The 20,568-nt window shown below is 37.2% G+C and overlaps 1 protein-coding gene across 2 annotated transcripts in view; it reads right to left on the bottom strand.

Moving 5' to 3' along the window:
- The window catches only part of FAM3C (family with sequence similarity 3 member C), a 54,181-nt gene that overhangs the window by 8,007 nt on the left and 25,606 nt on the right, over positions 1 to 20,568 (bottom strand). For both annotated transcript variants that reach the window (XM_027539146.1, XM_027539147.1), the window contains exons 4-7: positions 14,040 to 14,069; positions 13,276 to 13,399; positions 4,413 to 4,471; positions 1,742 to 1,792 (exon numbers count right to left, since the gene is read on the bottom strand). In XM_027539146.1, coding sequence (XP_027394947.1) covers positions 1,742 to 1,792; positions 4,413 to 4,471; positions 13,276 to 13,399; positions 14,040 to 14,069 — 264 coding nt within the window. The remainder of the gene's footprint in view (positions 1 to 1,741; positions 1,793 to 4,412; positions 4,472 to 13,275; positions 13,400 to 14,039; positions 14,070 to 20,568) is intronic.

The raw sequence follows: 20,568 nt of genomic DNA, 5'->3' as shown, positions 1-20,568 counted from the left end.
AAAAGGATCTGTAATTTAAAAAAAATAATATAAATATGTACACAGCTGACCCTTGAACAACAGGGGTTTGAGCTCAGGAGTCCACTTATACACAGATTTGTTTTCAATAAATCCTACAGTACCATGTGATCCTCATTTAGTTGAATCCGAGGATGCAGAACTGCAGGTATGGAGGGCCAATTATGGACCTTGAGCACCTGAAGATTACGAGCTATCTGTAGAGGGTCCTGGAACCAGTCCCCTGCAGATACTGTGGGACAAGTGTACATACATCCATAGTGATTTAAGGAATCTTCTGGGAATATCTACCTACTATAAACTATGGGAAGAAATGTAAGCTAGTTATCACCAAAAGTCAAACTAATTAAGGCAAATATTGTAGTCATTACCTGCTTCATCTGCAGTATTAAGATTCACAAAGGATTAAACCATGTTGGTGACTATAAACTGGTGATACCAAAGAGGCTGATTGGGAACTATTAATACAAATCATTCTACATCTTGAACTCCTTACAATGTCAGATTCCTAAATGCCCAAGTCTAATACTACTTCAAAACTATTCAGTTTCTTTCCACAGCAAAGGTTCCAAAGATTTCTCTAAAACTGGATTCTATCTTAAAGTAATAGTGTTTTTAATTCAGAAAAAAATGTAACAGAGCAGCTAACAAATAACTTCTATTTAAATCTAAAGATGGCAACTACTTCTAAATTTGAGGGGTATTTTCAGCGTAGTTTGCTGACCTGAGATGAAATACCAGAGCTTCCGGTCACATGACTGATTTCAACAACAGTTTTAGAAGAGGTTTTCCATGTGATAAATTTTGTTAGAAACAATTATTCCTTTAGAATCTAAAACTGATGACACATTTTAAGTTGACAACATACATGTTTTGACACCATGAGAAGTTCTGATCTCATTAAAAAATAAATAATACATGGCATCTCATTACAGGCTGAAGAAATATTAGAAAAGCTCAATGGTCTGAGAACAAGATAAAACTGGGAAGCCTAACAACTGCTGGCTTCCAGGGAATTCGTAAAGTGGATGAGGAGGTGAAGGGGAGAGCCTCAACTTAGAAAAGAATCAACAGTTAAATCAGTGTTGGCCTTCCTTTAGACTTGAGGAAGAAGTCTCTCTTTCAGGCACCACCTTCTTTGAGGTGCCAGGTCCTTCCCTCTGCAGGCTGGTGACTACTTTCCACCTGCTCGTTGGAACTGCCAAATTAGGAAGATTATCTGTGGACTGCTCTAAGTACAGTAAACTGGAAAGAAAATTCTACTCCTTCTCTCAAATATTCATCTATTTGAATAATAATCCTGGTTATGAACTTAGTTTTGAGACTGAAAATTTTATGCAAAAAAATCAATTCAGTGAAGTAAACACGATTACACTGGTTAAGCCCTTCTTCAAATTACTTATTCTTTTTTTTTTTTAGAAATTTCAGACAGAAACCCAAAGCAGCCTAAAGCTTTGAATTAGTTGTCCTGCAGAAAACAGGACTCAGACTTTAACAAATCTCAAGTGTGATTATCACTGCTCTTAATCACACATCACCAACAATTTTTATAAAAAAGTGAAGTGCATCCAGTATGACTAATCATTTAAATATGAGCTGGACATTCAGTGAAAAGAAACAAAATGAAAACCAAATAGTACCATTATTTTCTCATCAACGGACTACATTATATTGGTATGATTTAGTGCAAGCAACAGAACAGTTACACGTAATTCATACTTACTTCCTCCCCACATGTCAAAAAATCTGGTGTCTATTAGTTCTCCCGTTTTGCCTAAAAGAGATTGAATTCATAGCAAATTACATAACTGAAATATACTCTACATTGTATAAGACATATGATCTTGTCCAATGTGAATCCATTAGCAGAGAATTATTATATGACAAATACTTAAAATTTGGATTGCATACATCTAAAATTTTTTTCTAAAAGGGTAATTTTTGAATAGGACTTTCTCATTAATTTTGTAAGCTGAAGAGTAGCAAACAGAAATTACTACTGACTTTAGACAATTCAAATTCAAAGTTATATATTTTTCATCCTTATGTGTTACTGTCTTCCCTTATTTAAAAATTACCCACAAATACATAAACCTTAAAAAAAAATGAATCCATGCTATTTTCTGTTATTAAAGCAATCTTGCAAAAAAAATTTGTATTTAATTTTCTTTTAAAACGTTTTATTTGCTATCAATTGGACAAATATGCATAGAATCTTTTATACAAAGGAAAATGCAGAAACTAGAAACAAAAATATCTCTCTCATTGTGAAAGCTATAGAAATTATTTTCCTACAGTATGAACTAGAGAAGGTGGGTGTGGATTCTCTTCTCCCCAGAGGGTGACTCTTCAGAGGGTGACTGTGCCAAAAAGAAGTATGCAGCTGGGTCTCATTTCACAGGTTCATATATTCAGATGTGATTTTTCAAGAACACTTGAGATGTTCAAGATTCAGTGTGGACAATACTGAAAAATTACAACTGACTCTGACTCTTCATTCAACCCCACACCATATGAAATACTCCAGCACCTTCTGTCATTCTACATACCCGCATTCATGTCAGTCTATATCACGTTCAGTTCAGTTCAGTTGCTCAGTTGTGTCTGACTCTTTGCAACCCCATGGACCGCAGCACACCAGGCCTCCTCGTCCATCACCAACTCCTGGAGTTTACTCAAACTCGTGTCCATTGAGTCAGTGATGCCATCCAACCATCTCATTATCTGTCATCCCCTTCTCCTCCTGCCTTCAATCTTTCCCAGCATCAGGGTCTTTTCAAATGAGTCAGCTCTTCGCATCAAGTGGCCAAAGTACTATTGTTTCAGTTTCAACATCAGTCCTTCCATCGAACACGCAGGACTGATCTCCTTTAGGATGGATGGGCTGGATCTCCTTGCAGTCCAAAGGACTCTCAAGAGTCTTCTCCAACACCACAGTTCAAAAGCATCAATTCTTTGGTGCTTCCTAAGGCCCACTTGACTTCATATTCCAGGATGTCTAGCTCTAGGTGAGTGATCACACCATCGTGATCATCTGGGTCGTGAAGATCTTTTTTGTACAGTTCTTCTGTGTATTCTTGCCACCTCTTCTTAATATCTTCTGCTTCTGTTAGGTCCATACCATTTCTGTTCTTTATTGAGCCCGTCTTTGCCTGAAATGTTCCCTTGGTATCTCTAATTTTCTTCAAGAGATCTCTAGTCTTTCCCATTCTATTGTTTTCCTCCATTTCTTTGCACTGATCACTGAGGAAGGCTTTCTTATCTCTTTACTATTCTTTGGAACTCTGCATTCATATGGGTATATCTTTCCTTTTCTCCTTTTCTTTTCGCTTCTCTTCTTCTCACAGCTATTTGTAAGGCCTCCCCAGACAGCCATTTTGCTTTTTTGCATTTCTTTTTCTTGGGGATAGTTTGATTCCTGTCTCCTGTACAATGTCACAAACCTCTTGTCCAGAGTTCATCAGGCACTCTGTCTATCAGATCTAGGCCCTTAAATCTATTTCTCACTTCCACTGTATAATCATAAAGGATTTGATTTAGGTCATACCTGAATAGTGGTTTTCCCTACTTTCTTCAATTTAAGTCTGAATTTGGCAATATGGAGTTCATGATCTGAGCCACAGTCAGCTCCCAGTCTTGTTTTTGCTGACTGTATAGAGCTTCTCCATCTTTGGCTGCAAAGAATATAATCAGTCTCATTTTGGTGTTGACCATCTGGTCATGTCCACGTGTAGAGTCTTCTCTTGTGGTGTTGGAAGAGGGTGTTTGCTATGACCAGTGTGTTCTCTTGGCAAAACTCTATTAGCCTTTGCCCTGCTTCATTCAGTATTCCAAGGCCAAATTTGCCTGTTACTCCAGGTGTTTCTTGACTTCCAACTTTTGCATTCCAGTCCCCTATAATGAAAAGGACATCTTTTTTGGGTGTGAGTTCCAAAAGGTCTTGTAGGTCTTCATAGAACCATTCAATTTCTGCTTCTTCAGTGTTACTGATCGGGGCATAGACTTGGATTACCATGATACTGAATGGTTTGCCTTAGAAACGAACAGAGATCATTCTGACATATTACGTTAGGATTCCAATATCTACAGCAAGAATTCATCAATTGTTAGATAATGTTGTACCCTGACAATCTCATGGGAGGCTCTCTATACACTGCACAGCAAGTTGGATGCTTCTAAGAGAACATGATATAAACACTGAAATGCAGTGTCTCATCTCTACTCATAGCTGATGTTGTGGGAGGGTCAGGGGAGAGCTTTAATGTCAAGCTTGAGTCTTTCTTACCTGATCTCTTGATATAAGAGTCTGTTTTATTTTGGGCCATATAAATATACCTATATACCACTATACCCTTATATCTACCATACTTGTAAGGTAAAATAATTATTCTTACCATTTACCAAGGCAACATTGATTCCTCTTCCAACATTATTCTTAACACCACTCATTAAACTGAAGGGGGAAAAGTTAAGACAAATTTAGAATTAAGATATTGCACATAAACTCCATCGGGGAAAGCCATTCATGCCCAAAAAAAAAAAAAAAAAAAAAAAAACAGTTGGAAATGTTCTATATACACATAGCTGTTTAATACCACAGTGGAGACTGAAAGGTCTCTACCAGATCAGAGAAGACAGTCTAACACTGAATAATTTAAAAGCAACATTCTTAAGTAAGATTTCACAAATAGAAATATATATTAAAAAGTATTACAGTCAAAATACTAGACTCTTTCTTGCTGCCCTGCATCAGATTATGAAACATCATTTTAGAAAATCCATCAAACACATGGATGTTATGCTCACAGCCTGCACCATTCTCAAGGGAATAAACAAGGGTAAACTCTAGTGTCCTTTCTGCAAAGTTAATATGACATGAAACAGAGGTGCTTAGTGATTACTGATGCAAAATTTCTCAATACCCAGAAGCAGGAATACTGTATTCATATAATTACAGCATTGAACTATAAGACTTGCAATGTCATTCTGCGGTAATCAACCTCCGCGGGCAGCTCACAGACCATTACGTAAAGATAATAAATACTGTGAAATGGAAGGTACGAGAAAAATATTTGCTTTTTATCAGTTCAGTTTGTTGAATTAAAATTATTAAACTAAAAGTGTAGGTACCTTTTATTCTAAAAATTCACAGTGATGTGCTGTTAAATGATTAAGAAGTGGTTTGAGGTGGTGGGGAAGTGAGTATGCATATATGTGAATACACACTACTCATACATGATACATCTGTCTGTCCTTTATCCATCTATCAACAGATATTTAGACTGTTTCTATCTCTTACCTATTTGAAATAATTACATTCTCAACCAACAATGTAAGTTTATTATAATTTTTATTGACAGAAAGGATCTGAAGCACACAATTTCCAAATAATAAAATACATACTTGATCATAAATTTCACTTAGCCACTGATTCTCACAGAATGTGTTATGATTTTCATGGAACTCATTTTACTTAACCTATGGTAGCAAGTGATGAACAAGTAAAATTCCAACACAAATGTTGCATGTTATTTCATTTAAAGAATAAAACAAAGTCAGAAAAACCTGAAACAGTGAACAATAAAGACATATGCTGGAATTTCACTTGTCTGTCAATGATGTGAGTGATGTTTTTGTTGACTCACTGAAAGATAACTTCCTCAACTTTTGTGCTATTCCTAATATCTACAAACATAACATACTTTTAATTTTACTCTGGATAATGAACACTTTCTCCCTCATTTTCTTAAGTCTAGACTTTGAGTCAGCAAAATTTTTCTGTAATGGGCCAGATTGTAAATTTCAAAAGCAAGCACTAAAAAAGCTATACAAAGAGATACACACAATAAATAAATAAAAAGTCTTTAGAAATGTTCATATAACTCACAGGAAGGCAGTAAAAGAAAACAGAAACAAAAAACAGATAACAGAAAGTAATACAATGGCAGGCTTAAGCCTGAACACATCAATAATTATAATAAGTATAAATAGGTCAAAAATATCCAATGAAGATAGAAATTGGGATGGTGGATTAAAATAGGACTTAACTACATGCTGTTTATAATAAATAGGTAGAAACAACCCAGAAGTCTACAAACTAATGAATGGAAATGAAATGAATGAAACTAAACAAAATGTGACATATCTATACAATGGACTATCATTCAGCCATAAAAGAAGTGAAGTACTGATATATACTATAACATGGATGAACCCTGAAAACACTGTGCTTAGTGAAGAAGCTGATCACCAAAAAAACCCTACATATTATATATATATATATATATATATATACATACACACAAAATGTCCAAAACAGGCAAATCTATAGAGATAGAAAGTAAACTTAGCAGTTACCTAAGTAACAGCAGAGCACAATGGGAAAGAAGCAGGAGGACAATAACTAAAGGACACAGCGTTCCCTTCTGAGGTATGATAATGTTCTAAAACTGACCGTGGTAATGGGTGCACACATCTGTGAATATACTAAAATCCATTGACTGTGTATTTTAAATGAATGTACTGTAAATGTACAGTAAATGAGCTATATCTCAATAAAGCTGTTTAAACAAAAGCAAACAGGAATGGCTATATTAACATCAATTAAAATAGATTTCTGAGCAAAGAAAAATATCAGAGACAGAGAGGAAGTTTGCATAATGATCAAAGGGTCAATCTAGCAAGAAGACATAGCCATCCCAAGTGTGTGTACCAAGCAATCAAGGTATAAAACATGTGAAGAAAACCCAGGTAAAACACATAGGTGAAAAAGACAAATCTACGATTACAGTTGGACATGTCAATATCCCTCTCTCAACAGCTGAAAGACAGGAAATTAAAAAGAGTATACAGAACTCAACAGCAGCATTAACCATCAGGGTCTAATTGACATTTAAAGAATATTCTACTTGCTGACAAATATACATTCTTTCCAAGCACCCATTCTTCCAGAATATACTAAGATAGACCATATCATGGGCCATAAAGTAAACCTCAACAAATTTAGAAGTACTGAAATCATAGCAAATGTGTCTCCAACCACAATGGAATCAACAATAAAAGATAACAGGAAATTCTCCAAACATTTGGAAACTAAGCAATATACTTCTAACATAACCTATGGGTCAAAGAAGCCTGAAGTGAAAAATTGAAAAACACACTGAAAATGCAGCTTATTAAAATTTGTGAGCCATAGCTAAACTGTGGTTATCCACAGAGTACTACTCAGCATTAAAATAGGAGCAAATTATTAATACATAATAATATTTCAAGACCATTATGCTGAATGAAAAAAAAACCCAATCTCAAATGCTTACATATTATATGATTCTATTTATACAATATTCTCAAACCAAAGTCAGCAAAGTGATGTCTCTGCTTTTTAATACACTGTCTAGGTTTGTCATAGCTTTTCTTCCAAGGAGGAAGCATCTTTTAATTTTGTGGCTGTAGTCACTATCTGCAGTGATTTTGGAGTGCAAGAAAATAAAATTTGTCACTGCTTCCACTTTTTCTATTTCTATTTGCCATGAAGTGATGGGACCAGATGTCATGATCTTAGTTTTTTGAATACTGAGTTTCAAGCCAGCTTTTTCACTCTCCTTTTTGACCCTCATCAAGAAGTTCTCTGTACCTCTTCACTTGCTGCCATTAGAGTGATATTATCTGTGTATTTGAGGTTAGTCTTGATTCCAGCTTGTGATTCATCCAGTCTGGCACTTTGCATGATGTACTCTGCATATAAGTTAAATAAGCAGGGTGACAATATACAGCTTTATTGTACATCTTTTCCAATTTTGAACCAGTCAGTTGTTCCCTGTCCGGTTCTAACTGCTGCTTCTTGACCTGCATACAGCTTTCTCAGGAGTCAGGTAAGGTGGTCTGGTACTGCATCTCTTGAAGAATTTTCCAGTTTGTTGTGATCCACACATTCAAAGGCTTTAGAATAGTCAATGAAGCAGAAGTAGGTGTTTTTCTGGAATTCCCTTGGTTTCTCCATGACCCAATGAATGTAGGCAATTTGATCTCTGGTTCCTCTGCCTTTCCTAAACCCAGCTTGTACATCTGCAAGTTCTTGGTTCACAAACTGCTAAAGCCTAGCTTGAAGGATTTTGAGCATGACTTTGCTAGCATGTGAAATAAGCACAACTGTACAATAGTTTGAACAGTCACTGCATTGTCCTTCTTCGGGACTGTAATGAAAACTGACCTTTTCCAGTCCTGTGGCCATTGCCGAGTTTTCCAAATTTGCTCAAACATTGAGTGTAGCACATTAACAGCATCATCTTTTAGAATTTTAAATAGCTCAGCTGGAATTTCGTCACCTCCATTAGCTTTCTTTGTAGTAATGCTTCCTAAGGCTCACTTGACTTCATACTCCAGGATGTGTGAGTGACCATACCATCATGCTTATCCAGGTCATTAAGACCTTTCTTGTAAACCTCTTCTTTGTATTCTTGCCACCTCGTCTTAATCTCTTCTGTTTCTGTTAGGTCCTTTGTGTCTGTCCTTTATTGTGCTCATCCTTGCATGAAATATTCCCTTGATATCTCCAATTTTCTTGAAGAGATCTCTAGTCCTAACTATACACAGACACTGTACTAATTGCCAGTTTCCATTCTGATACTGTACTATCATTTTGTAAGATCTAACCATGGGGAAATGGGTAAAGAGCACATGGGATCTCTCTGTACTACCTTTGCAACTGCCTGCGATTTCTGTAATTTTTTTCAAAACTGAAAAGTAAAAGAAAAACTCTACTCTAAGATCTACTGAAAAAGGAAAAGCATAAAATTTTGATTTGTAAAATTTTGGCTTCCCTGGTGGCTCAGATGGTAAAGAATCTGCCTGTAATGCAGAGTTCTATCCCCGGGTCAGGAAGATTTCCTGGAGAAGGAAATGGCAGCCCACTCCAGTATTCTTGCCTGGAGAATTCCATGAACAGAGGACCCTGGAGGGCTACAGTCCATGGGAACGCAGAGTCGGACACGACTTAGTAGCATTTGACTATCTACTCATACTTGTGAATCTGCCTTCAAAATTTCACTTGTTCTGTAAAATTGAAAAAGTAAAAGTCAAAGTCAAAGTTGCTCAGTCGTGTCCAACTCTTGTGACCCCAAGGACTATAGAGTCCGTGGAATTCTCCAGGCCAGAATACTGGAGTGGGTAGCCTTTCCCTTCTCCAGGGGATCTTCCCAACCCAGGGATCAAACCCAGGTCTCCCACATTGCAGGTGGATTCCTTACCAGCTGAGCCACAAGGGAAGCCAAAGAATACTGGAGTGGGTAGCCTATCCCTTCTCTAGATCTTCCTGACCCAGGAATAGTTAAATAAAACATAGATCTTTTCTACATGTGTGCAAAACCAGGTTTGAAAGGTGGTCTGTAAGAAGTACCAAACAAGACTGCTGCATAAAACAGGTAAGTTTCGAAGTACATCTGTTCTATTCCTTTTGCAAATGTGTTATAGCCATCACTAATGTGAAGAAGCCACAGTGATGATTAATCAACCATTAGAGTTATAATTAAGCATCACGGTGTCTTCTCCAGGAGAGACCATTTGTAGTGAGCGGCAGCAGCTGTGTACATCAGAGAGGAAGAAAGGCAACAAAGCTACATGGTGACATGGGCTTCCCACAAGAGGGCAGTAGCTTATCAGGTTTTAAAAACCAAACTTCCATCAGGGGAAACCTATAGCCAGCAAAGGACAAATCAGTGAAGATTTTAAATGTACACAGGTTAGTCACCCAGTACTAACACAAGCTGAAATACTTTTTTCTCTTTCATGAATATGAAGGTTCCTCCCACCACTCCACACCTGTAGGCAAATAGTTAAAGAAAATGATTAAATACTCTATAGACAGATTCTACACCTTTGAATACAGTTCTGTTTCAAATACCTACAACATGTTCCAGCTATTATGCCTTAAAATGATTTGTTTAGAGAAGGGTTTAACAAACTACAGCCCATGGGTCAAATCTAGCCAGCTGGCTGGCTGGCTGTTTTGTTTTTCCACTCATGAGCTTAGAATGGTTCTTATATTTTTATATAGTTACATTTAAAATGATTATGTAAGTACCTACATCATATCCTTGGTTTTATCTTTTGGTCCTCCCAGCCAAAAATCCTATCTTGCTCGTCAATGTGGAAAAAAAAAATCCCTCAAAATAGTCCACCACATAACTTGTGTACAAACATTAAGACTATAATAAAAGATGAAGTATTATTCCCAATATCTAAAAAAATTATCCCCAATTCTCTAAAAAAAAAAAAAAAGCTATAATTCATGTATCATGTGGCACCTCATATTTATACCTGGGATTTTCTAAATATTTCTAACTAATGAGAAGTTTGAAATCCATCTAATTTCCATAATATATCTTGACGGCATCTACTTGTCCTTTAAACCATGACCATGACCCTATTTTAATCTTTGTTTGTACTGGGGTTTCTAAATCTTAGTCTACAATGATATTATAGGTTTGATAATTCATGAGGAAGGGCTGTCCTGTGCACTGTAAGAGCATCCTTAGTCTCTACAAGAAGCACCTCCGTAACTTTGATGCCCCAAAATGTCCACAGACCTTGACAAATTTCCCCTAGGGAGAAAACTGCCCCCACTGAGAAGCACTGATCTGGACTAGTAGTCTGCAAAATGAGTTTGTGTATACTTACAGCATGTGTAGGAAAATATTAAAATTTCTACTTATGTATTCTTAGGATCCACTTACATATTTCAGTGAGCACACATGCAAACAAGTCTCTTGCCAACTGTGTGTGGCAGGGGGGGAATCGAAAGACTGTGCCAGCACCTGGGAAAGGCCCTCCAATTGCTCTGTCTACTCTTACTTCTCTCATCATGTTATCCAGCAGTCAGATCATTTTCTTCAATATAAATGAAGTGAAGACATGCCAGACTTTGAAAACCTTCAACAACCTCTCAACACTCTCAGAAAAAGATCTCATCTCCTTTTCCACACGGCCTGTAAGTTCCAACGACCTGGCCGTTATCCACTTCTCTCCAGCTCTTTCCCACGTTGGGCCTTCAAGCTTGCTCTTTAGAATGGTCTTCCCCTGGTGGTCTTCCTTCTTATCCTTTGATTCTCAGACTAAATATCACTGTTTTAGAGAAACATTCCTTGACCCACTCAGTCTAAAGTTGGACACCTTTATCTCATCTCACTGCCCCCATCAGTATCTATCACACCCTGCTGCTCTGGGCAGGGTGTGCCACAATTTCTAACTATTTCTTTGCATTTACTCCTTAAATATCCTTCTCCCTACCAGACTGTGTGTTCCATGAGAGCAGGAACTGTGCTCAGTAAATACCTGTTGAATAAAAAGTGGATGGAATGAATGATGCTAAGAAAATTCAGACTTCTTTAAAATTTTTATGGAAAAATCAATACAGAATTAGAACATACTGGAAAGAAAGCACTAGACTGAATTGTCCCTACCGGTTCTCTACTAGGTATACCTGGTCAATAGTTCAGTCCCCTATTTCAAGGACTAGATTTCAGGGCCTGGGGCATAACTATAAAATCCCATCAATTATTCACTCTCTCACAGGAATGGCAGAAAAATTCCTGAAAAGTGGATGGACAGGTGGCCTGTCTCAGTTTTATGGTTAAACAAACTGAAATATAATTCTACATGACACGCCCATGATGCTAGAACCAAATTCTCTGGCTCTGAGTCAATACTTTTTTTTTTTACCAGACTCCACTGCTTAATACACTTCTCTCTTCTTTTTAACTTATAATCTGTGAATAGACAACCTGTTATTATTTACTAGTTTAATCTCTTCTTTGAATTAAAACTTACATGCTTCAAGGGGGCAGAGATAAGATGAAGATAGCCTGTCATGAATGGGCTGGGCATTCGAAGAGAACTTCCTACTTATTATTCAGGATCAAATATCTCCAAACAAGGTGAAAAGGGGGAATGGAACATTCTAAGGTAATGGGAAGGATGTTACTTAATGCAAAATCTACAAACTTCGAAAAGCCAAATGCTTTCAATTCAGTAAAGCAAGACTATTATGAGACATCAGAGGACGACAGATGAACAATGGATTATCATCAGCATGAGGATAAAGGAAATGAGCAGGGACCTTAGGATCACCTGGCTCAAGCTTTTAATGTTACAGTAAAAGTTTTATTCTAAGAGGCTAAATCCTACACACAGCTAACTGAAAAGAGGGGCGAGAATAAAAATGTTAGCGCTTCTATATTAAAAAGAAAAGACAAAAAGCTGGGAAAAACTGCCTCATTTCCTCCTATCTATAAAATTACCTCACTCTTTATATAATTAAATGGCACATATATTATTTTATGTAAAGCCTATCATATATCTAATTTTTCAAACAAGACCCGATTAGAAGCAACCAACAAAAAGCAGGGTTTGTGACTTCAGAGCCAGGAACTTAGAAATGATCATCAGAATAATTAGAGAATACGGTACACACTGCCCAGAACATGTGTGACGGCAAGGGCGTGATGAACACTGATGGGGTGAGTGAAGTGAGGTGCAGGTGTCCAACTTTAGATTGAGGGGTCAAAGAACATTTTTCTAATCCAGGAACTTCACGACAAGTGACACAGGAGTAGGAGACTAAAAAAGCCAAAAAGGTATACTCTGCAGAGCATCTCAATAAAGGAAACCATTCAGTTTAGTGGCAAGCAGTTCTGGGCCATGACGGACTTGAGGTTATTACTGGGCTACTTCACACTTCAGCAGGCAGCACTCAAACATTTAAAATGAGAAATGTTGGTTTGTAAGATAAAGCATTCATTATCTAGGGCAGTCTAGTTGACAAAAATAAGCCTACTTGGACTTTCTGCAGTGATGGAAACGCTTTCTACCTGTGCTGTTACATTGGGTAGGCACAAGCTGCATGTAGCTATTAGCACTTGAAATATGGTTGGTATGACTGAGGAAGTGAACTTTAATTTTAATTAATTTAAATGAATTAACTTTTCCCCTATTACTTAGGAATCAAAATTAAATAGCCATCTGTTTCTATGACTATCAGATGGGATATAGAAAATTCTTTCAGAGGAAAACTCTGATCTATATATGAAGCTGGATAAATGCTATGTTCTTACCACACTCATACAAAATTTAAGAACTTTAAGACTCCTTACTTTTCTTTAGTAAAGGCATGCCCAATACATTTTCAAAAGATCCAATAAACTCAGATTCAATTTGCTAAAATTTAATAGTGCACCTTATACTTCCAAATTGATAAGCACTTACACATTGTCCTCTAGGCAGATTTTGGGTCCCACCACATTGGCTGCTCCACTTGCCATTTTAAAAGCAAAATGCTTCTCAGGGCAAGCTTTTGAGATTCCACATTTATATCTGGGAGGTTTTGTAGCTTTGGAGAGAAAAAAAAAAAATTTATTTTTCCAAAGAAAAAAATGTTAACAGATTCTGTTTAGTTTGCTTCATATCTCAAACCACAAAGGGCATTATGCAAACACCAAGATATATATATATATTATATATATATATATATACACACACACACACACACATATATATATATTTCAAACTACATGCTAGTTTTTTTTTTCCCCTAAGAGTTTCAAAGAGCCTCAGAAAAAAAAAAAAAAACACACACACACACACACAATCTCCTAGGAAACAAACTAAAAATGAATATAAATGGAACAAGTAACATGATCTTCACTGAGGGCAAATATAATTTATCTAATTATTTTTAAGGTTTATTTTACAAAGCCAGGATGTGGGAGGTTTGGGATTGTTACTCTTCATTTCCACTCCACATATGCCTGATGCATCACTGAATATCTGCTCACAAACTAAGTCTAACTAGGAATTCTCCTTTAACGTACTTTCTATACTTAAAATACTGAAGCTAAAAAACATTAATGGAACAAAATATCCATTATAAATAAACACCCAAAATATTGAGCTATCCAATCAAATAGTTTCCATATAACTTAAGAGAAAAAGAATAAACTATATGTAAAATATTGAGTGGAAATACTTACAACGTACAACCGCATCCAATGCTGACCTTGCTAAGGAAAAAAAAGTTATTTTTGTTAGAAGGAATAAGGCTCTTGGCAAGTATCACTTTTTAACATGTATAGAGGTAATAGGTCTATTAAATGTGTTTGAATTATTACTTAGCATACAATAAATAAAACATGAATATTACTTTAGAGGAAAAGTGAGAAAGTAACTTTAGGCTACCTAATTTACTACAAACAATCATGAGGAATTATGGGGGCATTATTTTATTACTGATAGAGCATTTTGCTTTTACCTTTACGTTTTTTTTTTTAGTTTCAGTTATTATAAATGTAAATCCCAATCATATTACTAGCTATAATCACCACAATGTACAAATGCTGGGCTGGATGAAATATAAACTGGAATTAAGATTGCCGGGAGAAATATCAATAACCTCAGATATGCAGATGACACCACCCTTATGGCAGCAAGCAATGAAGAACTAAAGAGCCTCTTGAGGAAAGTGAAAGAGGAGAGTGAAATAGTTGGCTTAAAACTCAATATTCAGAAAACTAAGATCATGGCATCAGGTCCTATCACATCATGGCAAATAGATGGGGAAACAATGGAAACAGTGACAAACTTTATTTTGGGGGGCTTCAAAGTCACTGCAGATGGTGACTGCAGCCATGAAATTAAAAGATGCTTGCTCCTTGGAAGAAAACCTATGACCAATCTAGACAGTATGTTAAAAAGTAGAGACATTACTTTGCCAACAAAGATCCGTCTAGTCAAAGCTATGGTTTTTCCAGTAGTCATGTATGGATGATTTGTGAGATTCCCTGGTGGCTCAGACAGTAAAGCGTCTGCCTGAAGTGCGGGAGACCCAGGTTCGATCCCTAGGTTGAGAAGATCCTCTGGAGAAGGAAATGGCAACCCACTCCAGTACTCTTGCCTGAAAAATTCCATGGACTGAGGAGCCTGGTGGGCTACAGTCCATAGGGTCGCAAAGAGTCAGACATGACTGAGAGACTTCACTTTCACTTTCATGTATGGATGTGAGAGTTGGACTATAAAGAAAGCTGAGCACCAAAGAATTGATGCTTTTGAACTATGGTGTTGGAGAAGACTCTTGAGTGTCCCTTGGACTGCAAGGAGATCCAACCAGTCAATCCTAAAGGAAATCAGTCCTGAATATTCATTGGAAGGACTGATGCTGAAGCTGAAACTCCAGTCCTGTAGCCACCTGATGCGAAGAACCGACTCATTGGAAAAGACCCTGATGCTGGGAAAGATTAAAGGCCGGAGGAGAAGGGGATGACAGAGAATGAGATGGTTGGATGGCATCACCGATGTGATGGACATGAGTTTGAGTAGGCTCTGGGAGTTGGTGATGGACAGGGAAGCCTGGTGTGCTGCAGTTGCAAAGAGTCGGACACAACCGAGCAACTGAACTAAACTGAACTAAACTGTATATTCAATTCCCAAACTTAATAATCTTATAACTGGGAATGTGTATCCTTTGAGCAACATCTCCTCATGACTTCCACCCTCTCCCAATTCTTGGTAATCACCATTTCACCTCTGTTTCTCTGAGTTTATCTTTTTTCCACATGTAAGTGATATCATACAGTATTTCAAAGTTCCCTTTATATGGCCTTATTAAAAATTGTTGCTGCTGTATGGTGTTGTATACATATGCATATGAAGTCCTGGATAATATACATGAATCTATCTGAGGTTAGGCTGAGAGATTTGGTGGGAAGAACACAAGAGGGCCAGTGAGGGTAGGAAGGTTTAATTTCCCTAAAATCACAATGTACTAGGTGTAATTAGAAAAAAAAAAAAAAAGGTCATTATTAAGAGGGTTTTTTCAAAAAAAAATCATTTATCAGTTAAAGGAAGCTAGAATTTCCTGATCAATCTTAACCTGAATGCAGTAAATCTTAACCTAGAAATCTACACTTAGAGCTTCTTAAAAGCACTAACATTTGATCCTAGCCCACGCTACGCATGTTAAGTTGCTTTAGTCGTGTTTGACCCCTTGAGACCCTATGGACTAGGGCCCTCCAGGCTCCTCTGTCCATGGGATTCTCCAGGCAAAAATACTGAAGCAGGTTGCCGTGACCTCCTCCAGGGGGTCTTCCTGACCCAGCGGTTGAACCAGTCTCTTGCATTGGCAGGTAGGTTTCTTACCATTAGATCCACCTGAGAATACAATACAGCTAATCAACAGTATTGTGGATAGCCATTTCCAGATTTGGCCAATAAGCATGTGGTGTCATAAATGCTTGCCAGCTGTTTGACTATAAATAGTTTTTAGTTCTGTACTGTTTCGGTAACTGTGAATTTCCTGTAAAACCAGTACTGAAAGAGAGAACAGAAAAGAATGCTAAGACTTAAAATAATATGTGAATGTTTAAAAACAGGAAGATGACTAAGTAACTGAAGGTCATCAACTCTACAGAATACTCAGAATACTATGTACCACTGAAGTAATAAAGGCAATGCAGTCACATGGGGAAAGTTTAATGCGTGGAATAAAGCAAAAAATAAACTTTATCTGTGAGTACTAAGAACATGCATAGATAAGGACAAAGATTTGAAGGAAATAAAAAATGATCAATTAGTAAATGAAGCTGCTGGGGCTCATTCTTTCACTTTCCTTAATTATATCATAAAAGGGAAAGATAAATTCTAGACACCATCTGGTCCAAAGCCCTCATTTTTGTAAATAAGAAAATGAAAATCAGAGAGTAACTAGCAACCAGTGATTAACAGCATGTAGACTGCTGGTGCTGCTGCTGCTAAGTCACTTCAGTCGTGTCCGACTCTGTGCAACCCATAGACGGCAGCCCACCAGGCTCCCCCGTCCCTGGGATTCTCCAGGCAAGAACACTGGAGTGGGTTGCCATTTCCTTCTCCAATGCATGAAAGTGAAAAGTGAAAGTGAAGTCGCTCAGTTGTGTCTGACTCTTAGCGACCCCATGGACTGCAGCCTACCAGGCTCCTCCGTCCATGGGATTTTCCAGGCAAGAGTACTGGAGTGGGGTGCCATCGCCTTCTCCGAGCATGTAGACTAGAAAGTCTCAATTTCACTTAGACCTAAACAAACATATACTATCAGGCTCAGGTGTTAGAACACTGTTCAAATCAGGAATGCTTGTATACCTTACTTATGACAGGAAGATACGTAGAAGACAGTGGGATCAGAACATGGATAATATAACAGCTCATTCACATACATGGGGCACTCTGTCAAGTACTTTATCATGTACTGTTGATTTGTTCATCACCTTGGGGCTTCCCTGGTGGCTAAAATATAAAGAATCTGTCCGTAGTTCAGGAGACCTGGGGTTCGATCCCTGGTTGGGAAGATCCGCTGGAGGAGGGAATGCAACCCACTCCAGTATTCTTGCCTGGAGAATTCTACGGACAGAGGAGCCAGGGGTTGCAAAGAGTAGGACATGACTGAGCAACTAACACTAACACTTCTGTTTTAAAGAGAAAGAAACTGACATCAGATAGGTTCACCGATTGGATTTGTCCTATCCATAATCAGTCATTGATAAGAATCAGTTTTCAAAGCCATATCTCATTCGAGCAGGCAAACTCATATTGCATCCCCCCCGAAATGGGACAGTCTGAGGTCTAGTTATCACAGGTACAAAAACCACTGGTCCTTTGAGAAGCTGGAAGCCAGGATAGGGAGCTTTCAGGATCATTCTTCTGACTGCAGAATGGAGAATAGACTGCAGAGGGTTCAAGACTTGAGATGAGTCCACAAGCACAGGGACGCTGCTTAAGTAATCCAGGTAAAAAACAGGCAGCAGCTGAAACAAAGGTAGTGACTGTGGGTTTGAAAGTAGTCGACGGGCTCAGAACAACTAAGGCAGCAACACTGACGAGACTGTGGAACAGACCTGAAGGAGGCATGAAATAAAAGCAGGAATCAAGTTTACTTCTCAGACATCCACCTTTAGAAGCATTCCTTCATCCATTCACATGAGCCAAAGAAAAAAAACCACTATCTCTCACTCATGATGTTTGTTATCTAGCGAGGAGATAGGATGTTGGATGGCTGCTGAGTTCCCTGTAGACCTGTTCATTTTAAGATACTTTGAGATGATCTGGGTGGAAGTCTAAAAGTCGGCTATAAATGAGACCAGGGATGAAGATATAAACCGGAAAACTGGCAAATGATGAGGTAGTGCAAAGAGAGGATTTAAAATGAGGAGAGGGCTGATGAGAGAAATCTTAGAGACATCAATAACCTACTAACATTCAAAGGAAGAGTGTGGCTGATGAAAAGGAGGTAGAAGGAAAATCACAGATGAGCCTCTAAAATGATCAAACTGGTTTGACTGGGAAACTTGAGAGAGATTAATAAATAAATAATAATGTCATTCAATTTAAAAACTTTACTGGGACACAATCTGGGGTAAATGTTTCTTAATCATCAGACTTTTGAGCAAATTACTTCCATTTAATTTGTGTAAGAGTAAGGGAAGAAGATGCTCAAAGGAGGGAAAAAAAAAACCTTTGTGAACATCTTTTCAGATTAAAACTAATTTTATCCAATATGTATAAGCAAAAGTCCTCTATCTGGCCTGCAGTTCTGAGAATTTTTAACACCTGGAGGGTAAACAGGTAACATTTCATAAATCAAACAGGATGGTTATAGAGTATGGGCACAGCATACAAACACAAAAATACCTCCTTTTCTGCAACCTTAATTCCTCAAACTACCTTGATGGCTTTAATTCTTAATGTCTTTCAATATATACAGTTCTTCACTTCAAGGAAACAACAAACATTTCTGATTTGTTTTTTCAGTGAATGTCTTTCAATGAGTCAGGCTAAAGAAACCTAATATAATTATTTTGTACTTTAGTTTTTAATAATAGCTCAAGTGATTTACATATATATTATTTCAATGGTTTAAATTTAAAAGGTAAAAATAAATTAATAGAATAGTAAGGACTGAAGGCAACAATATATGTAAAAATAATCTGGACTACTTTCAGCACATTTTTGTTAAGTATCCATGTTGAAAACTAATCCTGTATTAAGCCACAATCATAAATAAGACTGGTAGACTGTACCCACATTGATGTCCTGGTGTGATACTGTATGGAATTTAAGATGTTACCAATGGGAAACTGAGTAAAGAGTATATAGAATCTCTCCATATTATTTCTTACAAATGCACATGAATCTATAATTATCTTAAAAAGTTTCGTTAAAGATTGCTTAAAAAAAATCACAATTTATATTTGTACATTCAACTAATTTTAGGGAAAATTTTCATTTGTCTTTTCTAGAACTGTTTGTCTTATTTTTCTAAAACAGCACTATATAATTAACTCAAATGTAAATTTACATAAACTATCAAGTAAGTTATTAAATCAATAAATTGAAAAATGGGAAAAATTCACCATCCAAAAAACTACAGTTAACCTCATGAGGCCCTCAAAATACTGATTATAGAAACAATCTTAATGCCAAGCTAAATTTAAGTTAGATGCTCAACAAATGACAAATACAACCATATCTCCATTTTTACTCAATTATTCTGAAATGAGAATTAAAAATAACCACACAAATTAAATTTTCACCAGTTCAGTAGATTGGAATCCAATAAGGTTGTGTAGATGGATACAGAGTACAACTTCAATTATGACAACAAAATAAACCAGCTGCCCAAAAAATGCCTAAACTAAATAGCTAAAACACATACAATAAAAACTTGCAGGTTCCTAACACTAGGAGAAATGAAAATTAATACAGACAACTGCCTTAGTTAAAGTAGCTCAGTGTTTGTTCATAGCTGATAATCAGGGGCTTGTCAACTAACACAGCCTTAAACAAATCCTACTTTGAAAACACTCTTTCTCTACACAAAAGTCCTAATCTTCAATTATCTACATTCATTTTCCATTCAATCAGCATGTACTATCTATAGCATCTGGTGCTAGATGCCGGGTGAGTCAGCAAGACATTACTGCTCCCAACATTTGTTCTCCAGTAAGGAAAGCCAAATACATGGTAAAGAATAAAAGAAAAGAAATTCTATAATTTATGGCAGAATAAAATCAGGGCAAATTGAGATATAAGTACTAAGCAGTAGAACTGACAGTTTACAAAAAGGAGCAACAATCTAACAGGGAAAGAGGGAGACTCAAATACCATTTCTCCCAAGAAGGGGCACTCGTGCAGTTTTGAAAAACGAGAACAATTAACAGATGATGGGGAGAGAGAAAGAAAGATGTGTAGGTAAAGAATCAGCAGAGTCAAAGCTATGGTTTTTCCAATTGTCATGTATGGATATGAGAGGTGGACCATAAGGAAGGCTGAATACCTAAGAATTGATGCTTTCGAACTGGGGTGCTGGAGAAGACTCTTGAGAGTCGTAAGGACAGTCAATCCTAAAGGAAGTCAATCCTGACTATTCACTGGAAGGACTGACTGAAGCTCCAATACTTTGGGCGCCTGATGCAAAGAGCTGACTCATTGGAAAAGACCCTAATGCTGGAAAAGATTGAAGGCAAAAGAAGAAAGGGA

The sequence above is a fragment of the Bos indicus x Bos taurus genome, chromosome 4 (assembly GCF_003369695.1).
Source record: "Bos indicus x Bos taurus breed Angus x Brahman F1 hybrid chromosome 4, Bos_hybrid_MaternalHap_v2.0, whole genome shotgun sequence".
Classification (NCBI taxonomy): domain Eukaryota; kingdom Metazoa; phylum Chordata; class Mammalia; order Artiodactyla; family Bovidae; genus Bos; species Bos indicus x Bos taurus.
The sequence above is the reverse complement of the archived record's forward strand: the minus strand, read 5'-3'. Positions and strand labels throughout refer to the sequence as shown.